General features: G+C 38.0%; 1 protein-coding gene across 11 annotated transcripts in view; it reads left to right on the plus strand.

The window, feature by feature from the left end:
* Positions 1-13,090, plus strand: part of BLTP1 (bridge-like lipid transfer protein family member 1) — a 261,114-nt gene that overhangs the window by 127,851 nt on the left and 120,173 nt on the right. For all 11 annotated transcript variants that reach the window (XM_063458398.1, XM_063458399.1, XM_063458403.1 and 8 more), the window contains exons 21-24: positions 2,894-3,031; positions 3,943-4,119; positions 5,582-5,710; positions 8,452-8,571. In XM_063458398.1, the coding sequence (XP_063314468.1) occupies positions 2,894-3,031; positions 3,943-4,119; positions 5,582-5,710; positions 8,452-8,571 (564 nt within the window). The remainder of the gene's footprint in view (positions 1-2,893; positions 3,032-3,942; positions 4,120-5,581; positions 5,711-8,451; positions 8,572-13,090) is intronic.

Raw genomic sequence — 13,090 nt, forward strand, 5'->3', positions numbered from 1 at the left:
GTGGTCCTTATACCCCCCCTCCCTCCCATAGTTGTCCTTATACCTCTTTTTTTTGTTATAAATTTTTTATTATTATTTCTTATTTTTTTATTATATTTTTTTTTTCGTCCCCCCTCCCTGCTTGATACATAGCAGGGAGGGGGGCTCCTTCCCTGGTGGTCCAGTGGCAGTTCAGTGAGGGGAGAGGGGGGCTGGCAGAGCTGTACTTACCTTTCCTGCAGCTCCTGTCAGCTCTCTCCTCCGCGCGGTCTGTGCAGCTCCCTCTGTCAGCTCCCAGTGTAAGTCTCGCGAGAGCCACGGCTCTCGCGAGACTTACACTGGGAGCTGACCGAGGTGCTGAACGGACGGCGCGGAGGAGGAGAGAGCTGACAGGAGCTGCAGGAAAGGTAAGTACAGCTCTGCCAGCCCCCCTCTCCCCCCAGTCTGTATTATGGCAATGCAAATTGCCATAATACAGACTCTGACTCGAGTATAAGCCGAGTTGGGGTTTTTCAGCCCAAAAAATGGGCTGAAAAACTCGGCTTATACTCGAGTATATACGGTATTTACGGTTAAACGTGTTATAGGAATGTAATGCAATGGAGATAATTCCCAAGCCCCTAGACTTGCTCTGTCACTGCTTATGATGTCTCCAGAACTTATTATTAGCACCATGTAAAACGCTATTTTTGGTTAAAATAACCCTTGCTGTTATGGTCTGCAGGTAAAACTTACTTTTGTTCCAGCTTTGAGGCAATTGAGCTGCCATTGGATGCCTGTCGCCAGCATGCTGACGTTAGATGTACAATTTGCACAGAATTAATATTAGCCTCCTGGAACTTTTGTTCGTGGGCTGGCTAATGATGTCTGAGTAAAACTGCCTGAGGTGACCTAATCAAATCATTAAAGTGGATGTGGTGCTAAAAGTAACTCATTATGTCATTATTATTATTTCCATTTATATAGCGCCAACAGATTCCATAGCGCTTTACAATACTATGAGAGGGGGGATTTAACTATAAATAGGACAATTACAAAAAACTTACAGGAACGATAGGTTGGAGAGGACCCTGCTCAAACGAGCTTACATTCAATAAGAGGTGGGGTGTAAAACACAATAGGACAGGAATTTGCAATCAAATAAGGTAGGCTGCCTTTTAGGAGAGAGCACAGGACAGGTATGTGAGGTAGAGGTTAGTCTGGGAGGCCATAAGCTTTCCTAAAGAGATGGGTTTTAAGGCACTTCTTAAACGATTGAAGACTAGGGGAGAGTCTGATAGGGGTAGGCAGGCTATTTCATAGGAAGGAGCCGCCCGCGAGAAATCCTGCAAGCGTGAGTTGGCAGTACGGGTGCGGACAGGAGGTGGTCACAGGCAGAGCGGAGAGACCGAGAAGGGACATACCTATGGATCTGTGAAGAGATATAAGAGGGGCTAGAGTTGTTCAGTGCTTTATAGGTGTGAATTAGTACCCTGAATTGACTCCTATAGCATACAGGAAGTCATTGTAAGGCATGACAGAGGGGTGAGTTGTGAGAGAACCGACTAGAGTGGAAAATCAGTCTGGCAGCAGCGTTCATTATAGACTGTAGCGGTGCAGTACGGCTTTTGGGAAGACCAATCAGGAGAGGATTACAATAATCCATCCTTGGTAGCATCTTGCGTAAGAAAGGGGTGGATGCGGGCTATGTTTTTAAGATGGAATCTACAGGATTTGGCAACATGCTGGATGTGAGGATCAAAGCTGAGGCCAGAATCAAGTATGTCAAGACAACGAGCTTGCAAGGATGGAATGATGTGGGTACCACAAACTTGAAGGGAGATTGAAAGAGGAGGATCAGTATTAGGAGGAGGAAAGACAAGGAGCTCCGTTTTAGAGAGATTGAGTTTCAGAAAGTGGGAGGACATTCAGTAAGAGATGGAAGAAATAAAGTTATAGAGGTCCAGGCACTCCTTGGTTCAAGACAGGTACTTTATTATGAACCACAACAGCAACGTTTCGAACCCAGAAGAGGTAATACGTTTGCCAAGAGAGGCAGTATAAAGAGAAAATAGAAGGGGACCAAGTACAGAGCCTTGGGGGACTCCAACTGAGACAGGATGAGGGGAGGAGGTGACATTAGAAAAGGAGACACTAAATGAGCGTTGGGAGAGGTAAGAGGAAAACCACAAGAGGACAGTCACAGAGACCGAGTGATTGTGGAGTTTGAAGCAGGAGAGCATGATCAACTGTGTCAATGCAGCAGCGAGGTCAAGAAGAATTAGTATGGAGTAGGTGCCTTTGGATTTAGCTGCGATTAGGTTGTTAGTCATGCCTCCTTTCACTCTCTCAAGTATTCTTTTAAACCACTGCACAAATTATATGGGCAACCTATCCTTTGTACTTTTGTTGAATTAATAACAAAGAAATCACACCTCTGACCTCTATTTTGAGAAGGGGAAAAAAACAAGACATTTACTATGCATTCATGTAAAAACCTGTATTCTTTTGGCTAATGCACAAAGAAAATTGCATTGACATCTGTGAATATAACTTAAAAGGAATACTCTAAGTACCATCACCACCAAGGCGACTGTAGTGGTTATGTATGGTGCAAGGGGGGGCCATCTCTAGGTAAAAAGTCAATCTAGCTTATTTTCTTAGTCAGTGAGCTGCCCCTGCATGGCAGAGAAGGGGCAGGTGCCCAGTGGTTATTAAACTGTTCTTAAATGGGTTGACTATTTACTTTGGAGATGGGAGCCAAGGCATTTCTGATACCATAACCAATACAGCAGGATGTAGTGGTTACAGTGCTTGGGGTATTATTTTAAGTGTTTTCACAACTGCAGAATAACATGAAATGGTATACAATACAAGCTCTTGTGAAGCATATGACAGAGTAAATACATGTGTTTGTCTATCCTATTCCTTACAGCACGGTGGCAATGATGGACCTGAGTGCCCAACTGTTTTTCTGGAGAGACTTTGCTTTGAGATGAAAAAAACATACAGAGAGACATTTCTTCAGCTTGTGCTTTCCCCTTTACACATATTTGTAAATGACAACTACCAGGTAACTTAAGACTGTTTCTTATCTATCATTTTACTTAGTATCAAGTGGCTTATTCCCAAGCTGTGAATTACAGCAGATAAATGTCATCATAGCTAAGTTTGAAACGTTCTGTATGTCGCATGAAGTGCTTCTTTCCATAAAAAACTCCTCACCATCGGTCATTCGAACATCTGGGGAGGTTTTCTTCCGCTTCCATAAGTTCCACAAAGTTAACGAAGTGGCAGGAACAATGGGTTAGTGTGTTTGTACTACTTTTCATTGAGAATCATTGGCAAGCTGCACTCGTGGTTAGACGCTTTAAAAAAAAAAACAACAACCCAAAAAACAATATTCTTAATGGAATGTTCCTTTAACACTGAATGAGGGTACCTGGGTTCCTCTGTTCACATCATAGTTAATACACTAGCAGGGTCCAAATCCCTATAAAATTCACTATATTATGAATCCAGAAATATACAAAAAATGATGATAGGAATTGAACCTCAGGGTGACAAGCAACACCTCACCTCCTCATGCGTATCTTGTGGCATGTTCACACCTAATCACAGTATACCTGGTAAAGAAACAAAGTGTTTATGTAAAGGTGTGTACCCTTGCTGTGGAATAATAATCCTAAGTGAAGTGAAAAAAAACCCCACTAAACAATCAGTCTGGGTTCCATGAAGTGTCACTCCTCCTTAGCCATACCAATCAATACCAGAGATTGACACTCTCATCCTATCACTGCTGCCCATCACTACTTTAGGCTTATTGGAAGCATCTCTCCAAGCAGCAAAGAGGGACTAGTCAATGGGTAGCCAGATGCCCTTGCTCAGGAGATGAAGTAGTTATGATGCCAATAATGTTCATTTAATGTTAATTAAAATGTATGTTAATTGCACCTTACTGACTAGTACATGGAATATTCACAGCGGCCAACAATGGATGGAATGCTTCGAGAAGGCCACATCAGCCTGTCTGGTTGTCAGCTCCGAGCACATGCAATGTTTTCTGCAGAAGGACTACCTCTGGGCACAGATATCCTGGAGTATGCATGGCTGATAGACGTGCAGGCTGGTTCTCTCACAGCAATGGTCACTACTCCACAGGTAGTGTGATTGTACTATATTGTAGATTTACAGTTTGTCAAACAAATATTAGAAAACTTCAGTTATCCTTTCTAAAACAAAATGGAAGACTATTGCTTAATTGGTATTTTATATATGTCCTTTACAGAGGTGACTCTCACGTTATTGCACATTACTGTTGAAGTATTGTCATCATAGGTGCTTCACATGATATAGTTACATAGGCTGAAAAGAGACATGTGTCCATCAAGTTCAGCCTTTCTCACATTTGTTTTTTGCTGTTGATCCAAAAATAGGCAAAAAAACTTCCAATTTTGCAACAAACTAGGAAAAAAATTCCCTCTTGACCCCAGAATGGCAGTCAGATTTATCCTTGGATCAAGAAGCATTTAATTATTTTTTAGTTTTTGTCTCTTTTATATACAGATATCTTTATCATGCATGTGTGAGATAAATATATGTATACATACATATTATGTATGCCCCTAGATGTATAGATATACATATACAATAGCCACTTACATAAACCATATGGCCATGTTATTACTTATTATTACTACACTTGCTTTTAAATGCAAATTGCTAAACAGTTGTTTGCGTGTGATTCAATGTGTAAAGTGTACAGACATGTTTTAAAGGAACACTATATTGTTAGGAATACATGTATTCCTAATGCTATAGTGATCCTCTACCTTTGTAGGTGTCCACACCCCTTGCAGGAGTTTAAAAGGGAAGATTTGTTTACCTTGCGCCATGCAGCGCTGGTCTACATGGTGGCACTCCACCTCCCTTGCTGAAATAATCAGTTTTGATGGTCTCAGCCAATCCAATGCTTCTACGTAGGGAAGCATTGGGAAGCTAGTGCGTGTGTACGGCAAATCACTGCACCAATCAAATGCACTTAATTAGTCATTAGAGCTATAACCGTTTAAATGCTATACTATATATACACTGGTGCACTGCATATATAATACTGTTTGCCAGCACTCTGGAACTTCCATGTTCTTCAAATGCTATTTATTCTCAAATCACCATAATTATCAAGAAGTCAACGTTTCAGTTCCTCTTGGAACTTTGATCAAGACAACCGGATTTAAGAATAAAAAGTTTTTGAAAAAACAGGAAATTAAAAGGGCCATTAACAAGCACCAGGCATTTGACAGTTGCGATGCAAAGCCAATTTGTAGTTTTGTTTAAATGAATAATAGAAATAATAACTATAGTTAATAAATAGTAAAATTTAGCATGCCCACTTTTCCTATAAAACTTAATTTTACCCAGATTAGAAACAACCTAAACTGAGAATAGATGCCTAGTTATAAATATAAAAATGTGACTGAGCAAAAGACGCTGATTGTAAAGCAGCATGACTAAATCTCCTTATAATTGTCAAGCTGTGCCAAACGCTTTTAGTTGTGTAATCCGTTGACTTGTGATCACACTGTTTAAGCCCTTACTGTGTTGGTAACATGCCATCTTGCAGCTGGCGTGCTTGCTGGACTGGGGGCAGACCTTTGTATTCCACGTCATGTGCAATGAGTTCCAGCTGGAGAGGCCAAAATCTGTGGTAATATGCCAGCACGGTATCGACCGGCGAATTTGTGATTCAAAGGTATGAACATACATTTTTATTTATTTAATTTTTTTTTTTTAATGCTATTTTTATTTCATAAACTATTCATTTTTTTTATATACCGGTAATTTTATCTGATCATTACTTGCGGAAAACCGCTCACGGTAACGTTATAATTTAGACTACCCAACTTTTTCTAACATAGGCCTCTGTTTAATATTGTTGGATTTGCTTTGTAAATGATACAACTATGTCCGATACACTTTTCAAATGAATTATCTACAAACATTCCCATAGACTTTATTGGTGACTTCTGTAGATAAATCATTTGAAATTGATCTTGAAGAAAAATTATATATTGTAAGTAGGGATAATTTCAATTCATTTTGACCACTTTTCATTATTAGCAGTCAATGACCCTTTATTATCAGCAAGGCTGATTTACAGTATATATTAACTTTTAATCATTGCTTTCCTATCTGGCAGAGTCTGATACATAGGGACAGGCTCATGGAGCTCCAGGTCAGTAGCCCATGTCCAAAATAGGCCAACCGTTCTGCCTCTCACCCCAAAAATACTGCTTGGTAGTGCAGGAAGTAAGTGATATTACATCATATAATGTCCTCCCAGTGCTCTATGAAAGTCATGGGCATCAAGCTATCTCCTATGGGCCAAAGGAAAGCCACGCTCACGTGGTTATACGGAAAATGAAGAGGAGTGTGGCTAAAAATAGCATGCACTTATTTATGCAATTTATTTTTGTGAGTGTGGATGTCTGCATGAATCTGTAAGTGTTCATGTCTGAAACTGTGTGTTTGTGAATCTCTGAGTCTATGTGGGTGAATCTTTGCGTCTGTGAAGCTGTTTGTATGAAGGGTCACTGAACTCGGATGCCCACATAAGAGGAGGCATGTGTGTCATTGGTGATAACAATTTAAAATCAATTTCAAACTTAAGACCAAAGTAGCCATAGTGGAAGCAAAGCTGACTTGGAGAATATTTACAGTTATGTATTTTGCCCTACATATTAAATTTAGTTTGATTTCCTGACACTTTAGGAAATAACCCGTTAAAAGAATTGTATTGAATTAGCAAGGGAATTGCAAAATCTAGGCCAAAATTGCAAAACTGAAAAGATTTTCCAATTCAACTCTTTTTTCCAAGCAGCTACCTTGGCATAGATATTGCAATTTCTTCACCAATTTACCTCAATTAACTTTTTAGTGAATAGACCCTTCCGTATGATAGCATACTCATATAAGCAGATATTTTTGTAATAAAACTAATGGGCCGCAGACACATTTATAATAATTTTTAAAAATAATTATCTGTTATCATAATTAAAATTTTCTCAGTTTTGTACTATGTGCATCTTCCTTAATGAAATTAATTGTATTCCGTGGCTAATACAACCTGCTACAAATATTCATGTGAGCAAATAAATTAAATCAAATGTCACACATTAATGTAACTTGTTTTATGTGTGAAAAGAAGCAACTTGTAAATAAAGTATATCTTTACAGTTGAACCTCGTAACTCAAACTTAATCCCTTCCAGAAGGCTGTTCGAGTTCCGATTTGTTCGAGAACCGAATCAACATTTTCCATAGGAATTAATGTAAATTTGTTTAATTTGTTCCAGACCCCCAAAATTACATGGATGGGGATAGGTAACTGTGTTTCTGGCATTAAATACAAAAGCATATAAAATGGCTGTATTCGGTTTAAAATATCAAATACACCTCTTTCCTCTGCTTGTATCCTTATGTCCATAGTCCCTCTTTCCTTACTAGTGTCCTTTTGTCCTCTGGTATCCTTCTCCTCATATTTTCCTCTTTCTCCTTGTATTATAATTCTGTCCATATCCCTTCACCCTTTACTTGTGTCCCTCTGGTTTTCCTCTCCCTATATTCCCCTCTATCCGTTTACATAGTCCATCTGCCCACATTTCCTAATCTTACACCTGTTTGCCATGCCTCCCCACACTTGTGTCCCTCTGTGAAAGCCACGTGATGTGTTTGGGTACCAAGGAGCGTTCTAGTACCGAGACATTTTTTACGCCAAATTTTAGTTCAACTTCCGAATTGTTCGATAACGGGAATGTTCGAGTTCCGAGGTTCCACTATACATGCAAAATAAACACTAGTAAAAATTCCCTTGAGAGATAAAAAGCTTTTTTAAAGGAATACTGAAGTGGAAATCAATCAATCAATAAATTGATTATTTTGCGTATCTGCCCCTGGCCAAATTAAGAAACAATGCGTGCACGCTCCCTGAAGTAATTCACACCAGACACAAGTTTCAGGTTAATGAAGAACTTGAGGAATGTTTATTAGATGGGGCACGCATGCCCCTTATAAAGCAAAAAATACATCATAGCATTGTCAGAGATAACATAGATTTATACATCAATAATTGGTTAGGGGTTAAGTGGTTGATTTATTGCTCGTCCTACCGGGTGTGATGTCACTGGCATCATGCGGGTCTCCCCCAGATTCCAGCGCCATCTTGTTAGTAAGGGTGTTATTCGATGACTAAGGGAAACTCCCTGGCCCTAGCGGCCATTTTAAGTAAATCATATAAAACGATTAATGCTGATTGAGAGCTATATAAAGTAAATAGACATTTTACAAGTTTAAGAAATCAGGATGATATTCCATTTCCACAACAAATACATTTATGGATATATAATATTGTATCCTTTAAATAAATACATATACTGATCTGTGTTTGTGATATTCCAGTTTGTTGACATTTGTTTCAATATTTGTCCTTCCAAAGCTGAGTTGTCATCCTGGACCATGCCTCCCTGCAGATGACCTAAAATACAGGATGACGCGTTTGGCAGTTGATGGAGCAGATCTCTACATTGTGGAACACGGATGTGCTACAAATATTAAGGTAGAAATCTAATCATTATTTTTTTTTTGAGAATGCCTTGCTTGAAATCTCTGCAGACGTTGTGTTCGATGTAGGATTATAATTGCTTGTTTTAGTATGTTACATTCTAACGTCTTTCTGTTATGTTAAATATAATAGTCATGTACCGCTAGACTGAGGGATCCTCCATAGACACAGCCAATTCTCTGCAGTATTCACTGATGATGGCTGCAGGTCTTGACACAGGCTCCACTTTATGTCAGGAAATGTCAGGCGGAGGAGAAATATAGAGACAAAGCAGTCCATACTGTGTCTCTGGATATCTTTTCACTGGGTTGGAATTTCAGTGAAATTCCAACACAATCATAATGAGAATTTCATAGAGGTTGTATCTTTATGAAATACTCATTTTTAATAGGGGGCAAGATTCTTTACTAGTGCATGCCTTTAGTGGCTGTCGGATTTACACTCATATCATTATCTGGAAAATACGAACATCTCAAAACATAAAGACCTGTCAAGCTGTATTAGTGCTTATGGTACATATTGGACTACATCCTAATACTATAACAATTCAGCTTATTTAGGAAGTCCCTAGACTTTTCACCATAGTAGGGGTAACTTCGCTATCAAGCTAATACATTGTTCCAACAAAGAGACAGTAATTAATTGACTCTCTCACAAACTACATCAGAGTGGAGGTCTTTGGACATTTTAATATTGTGGCTAACTACTACCAATCCTTTTTTTTTTTTTCTTACTATTCAGTGATTTTTATGATTTGTTAATTCACTATGGCACTTTGAACATGCAGACATTTGGTGGATATTCCCCTATTTTTCTTTCTAAACTGTCAGTATTCTATTACACCACCTATCTCCTATTCCTGGTTGCTTTAATAGCAGAGTTATTTGCTATTTTATCCATGAATATATATTCTGTCTGTAAGTGTCCATATTTTCCCAGTTTCCATTTAACCTTGGCACCTACCTACATTGCTGCACAGCACTTCAACCTATCTGTGTTTCTGTGGATGAATTGGACCATCTAGCATACACTATATGGACAAAAGTATGAAGACACACCTATTAATTATTGAATTCAGGTGTTTCAATTTGACCCATTGCCACAGTTGTATATAAAATCAAGCACCAAGCCTTGAGTGATGTCATCTTGGAGGCATGCCTCCAGAGTTTTGGGGGGTTAGTGAGCAGGGGGGGGGCAGGACTCCATGCATTAAAAAGTTGTAAAAGTGCCTATACAGTGTCCCTTAAAGTGTTGGCTACTTATCAAACTAAAACAATGGTCCAAATACAGGCTTATCCTATTAACAAAATAATATTGTAGTGTTCATATTTTTATAGTTATAAGCATAACTGAATTTATGATTCATTATTTGGCAAATAGTTATTTTTGTAGAAGTTTGACGAGTGAGTAACCTTAAAAGGACACTCCAGGTACCCAGACCACTTCTGCCCATTGGAGTGGTCTGGGTGCCAACTTCCACCATCCACCATCCTTAACCCTGCATCTGTAATTATTGCAGTTTTTATAAACTGCAAATATTACCTTGCAGGGTTAAGTCCTCCTCTAGTGGCTGTCTATCAGTCTATCAGACAGCCACTAGAGGGACTTCCGTGTTCTTAGAACACAAAGTGTTTTAAATGACGCTTGACGTCCTCACGCTATGCATGAGGACCTCCAGCGTTGCCGGAATCCCCATAGGAAAGCATTGAATAATGGGTAGGTCTAATGTGCGTGCACGGCAGGTCTCCCCCGCTGGCTGGCGTGGGCGGGGCCTGACCCAGCGCCGAGGGACATCGGTGCTGGATTCAGGTAAGTCACTGAATGGGTTTTAACCCCTTCAGCAACATGAGATATGGGCTGGGAGGGAGAGGGGCACTGCAGGGTCCAGCAGTGCCAGGCAAACGGATATGTTTTCCAGGCACTGGAGAGTCCCTTTAAGGACATTTTGACAAGTGCATTTTGATGCTGCTATTTTAAATAGAGTGGCTGTGATTTATAGTGGTTATGAAATAAGTTATATTTAAAGTTTATCTTAAATTCTCTAACCTTTATCCCTCACACCCAAACCATAGCCATAATGTATTTAAAACGTAACTGTTTCTTAATTCACCAAACCTGTATGTTTCCCATATCCCAACTAAAATTTTGCAGACTGACCTCACAAATCCTTTAATCTTGCCTTCTCCAAAATGGCAGCTCTAAATGATCTTCTGCCTTCTTCCTATAGATGAGGACATAGTCACAATATGGGCAACTTGATAAACATTCTGCCAATAAAAACAGTTTAACCCCATAACGACCGAGGACCTAACCATCACAACGGTAATATGTACTTACCCGATCGCCATTGTTGCCCTGGCGGCGCTCCCGGTGTGGGGAGATTGCCTGCAGCCCAGGAAGTCTCCCCATGGCGAATTAGGACCCCTGGGGCCATGTGATCGCTCAACAGAGCGGTCACATGATCACAATAGTCACAATAGTGTGCTGACAGGCAGTCTCCCTGCTAGTGTAAAAAAAAATAAAGGTTAATGTTAATAAAAAAAATAGAATTATATATATATATATATATATATATATATAGATATAGATATAGATATAGATATATATATATATATATATATATATATATATATATATATATGATATATAATGTCATACCAAGTGTATTTTTATATTAATATAAAAATACACTTATAATTAAATTACACACATAATTATATATATTGTGTATATATATATATTATATATCTATATGAAATGTTATTCTAACTGTATTTTGATATTAATATATATATATATATATATATATATATATATATATTTATATCAAAATACACTTAGAATGAAATTGTATATATATCTATGTATATATAAATAAATACAAATAATATGAAATATACATATGCCCATATACAAAATTACATAAATAATTATATAAATATACACATAGACTTCAAATATATAAATATGCATATATATTTAAATTCTATGTGCATATTTATGTAATAATTTTATTGATTGCAATTTGAGGGACTTGCCTGACAATCCAGGCCGAAAGTCCAGAGAATTTAATTTGCTAGCACTGTATTTTACTCTGTAACTTTCTATGACACCCTAAAACCTGTACATGGGGGGTACTGTTTTACTCGGGAGACTTCGCTGAACACAAATATTAGTGATTCAAAACAGTAAAACATATCACAGTGACCATATTGAAAGTGACTTTTTTTGGGCATTTTTCACACACAAACAGCACTTTTACTGATGATATAATTGTTGTGATACGCTATACTGTTTTGAAACACTCATATTTGTGTTCAGCAAAGTCTCCCAGATATAATAGTACCCCCATGTACAGGTTTTATAGCGTTTTTGAAAGTTACAGGGTCAAATATATGGGTCAAATATTTTTACATTGAAAATGGCCAGGTTGGTTACGTTGCCTTTGAGAGCGTATGGTAGCCTAGGAATGAGAATTACCCCCATGCTGGCATACCATTTGCAAAAGAAGACAACCCAAGGTATTGCAAATGGGGTATGTCCAGTCTTTTATAGTAGCCACTTAGTCACAAACACTGGCCAAAATTAGCGTTCAATTTAGTTTTTTACTTTTTTCACACACAAATATGAACGCTAACTTTGGCCAGTGTTTGTGACTAAGTGGCTACTAAAAAAGACTGGACATATCCCATATTGAATACCCTGGGTTGTCTACTTTAAAAAATATATATATGTACATGTGAGATGTGATTCAGAGATTTATGACAGATAATAGTGTTACAATGTCACTATTGATAAATTATAAAAATGTATGTTTTGAAACCGCAATATCCTACTTGTACTTATTGCCCTATAACTTGCAAAAAAAAAGCATGTAAACACTGGGTATTTTTAAACTCAGGACAACATTTTGAATCTATTTAGCAGTTTTTTTTCATTCGCTTTTGTAGATGAGTAAAAGATTGTCCAAGTAAAAGTAAAACAAATATGTGTTTTTTAAAATGTTTCATCATATTTTTTTATTTTTTTTAAATTAAATGACATGAGATTATATAAAGAATGGTATGTAAAGAAAGCCCTTTTTGTCCTGAAAAAAACAATATATAATTTGTATGGGAACAGTAAATGAGAGAGCGGAAAATTACAGCTAAACACAAACACCACAAAAGTGTAAAAAGAGGCCTGGTCGCAAATGTACAACATTGCAAAAATAGTCCGGTCCTTAAGGGGTTAAGTAAAATCATCCTTACCTGCACACAACAGTAACTTGAAAATCCCCATGAGGAATGAATGCAGTTTTGTAGACATAAATTAAGAGTAAATAACATCTACTTCAGAAATAAGTGATTATTATTCTTATTTCATTAATGTGCCTACTCACTCTCCCCAGGATTTCAATCTATTTATTTATTCAGGACATTGTCTGAGATATTTACTTCTGTTTGATTGAAGGCAGAATGACATACATCTTTTCTGCCTCACCAGAAAAGGTCTCCAAGTGCAGCACCCATGA

Source organism: Pelobates fuscus, chromosome 6 (assembly GCF_036172605.1).
Source record: "Pelobates fuscus isolate aPelFus1 chromosome 6, aPelFus1.pri, whole genome shotgun sequence".
Classification (NCBI taxonomy): Eukaryota; Metazoa; Chordata; class Amphibia; order Anura; family Pelobatidae; genus Pelobates; species Pelobates fuscus.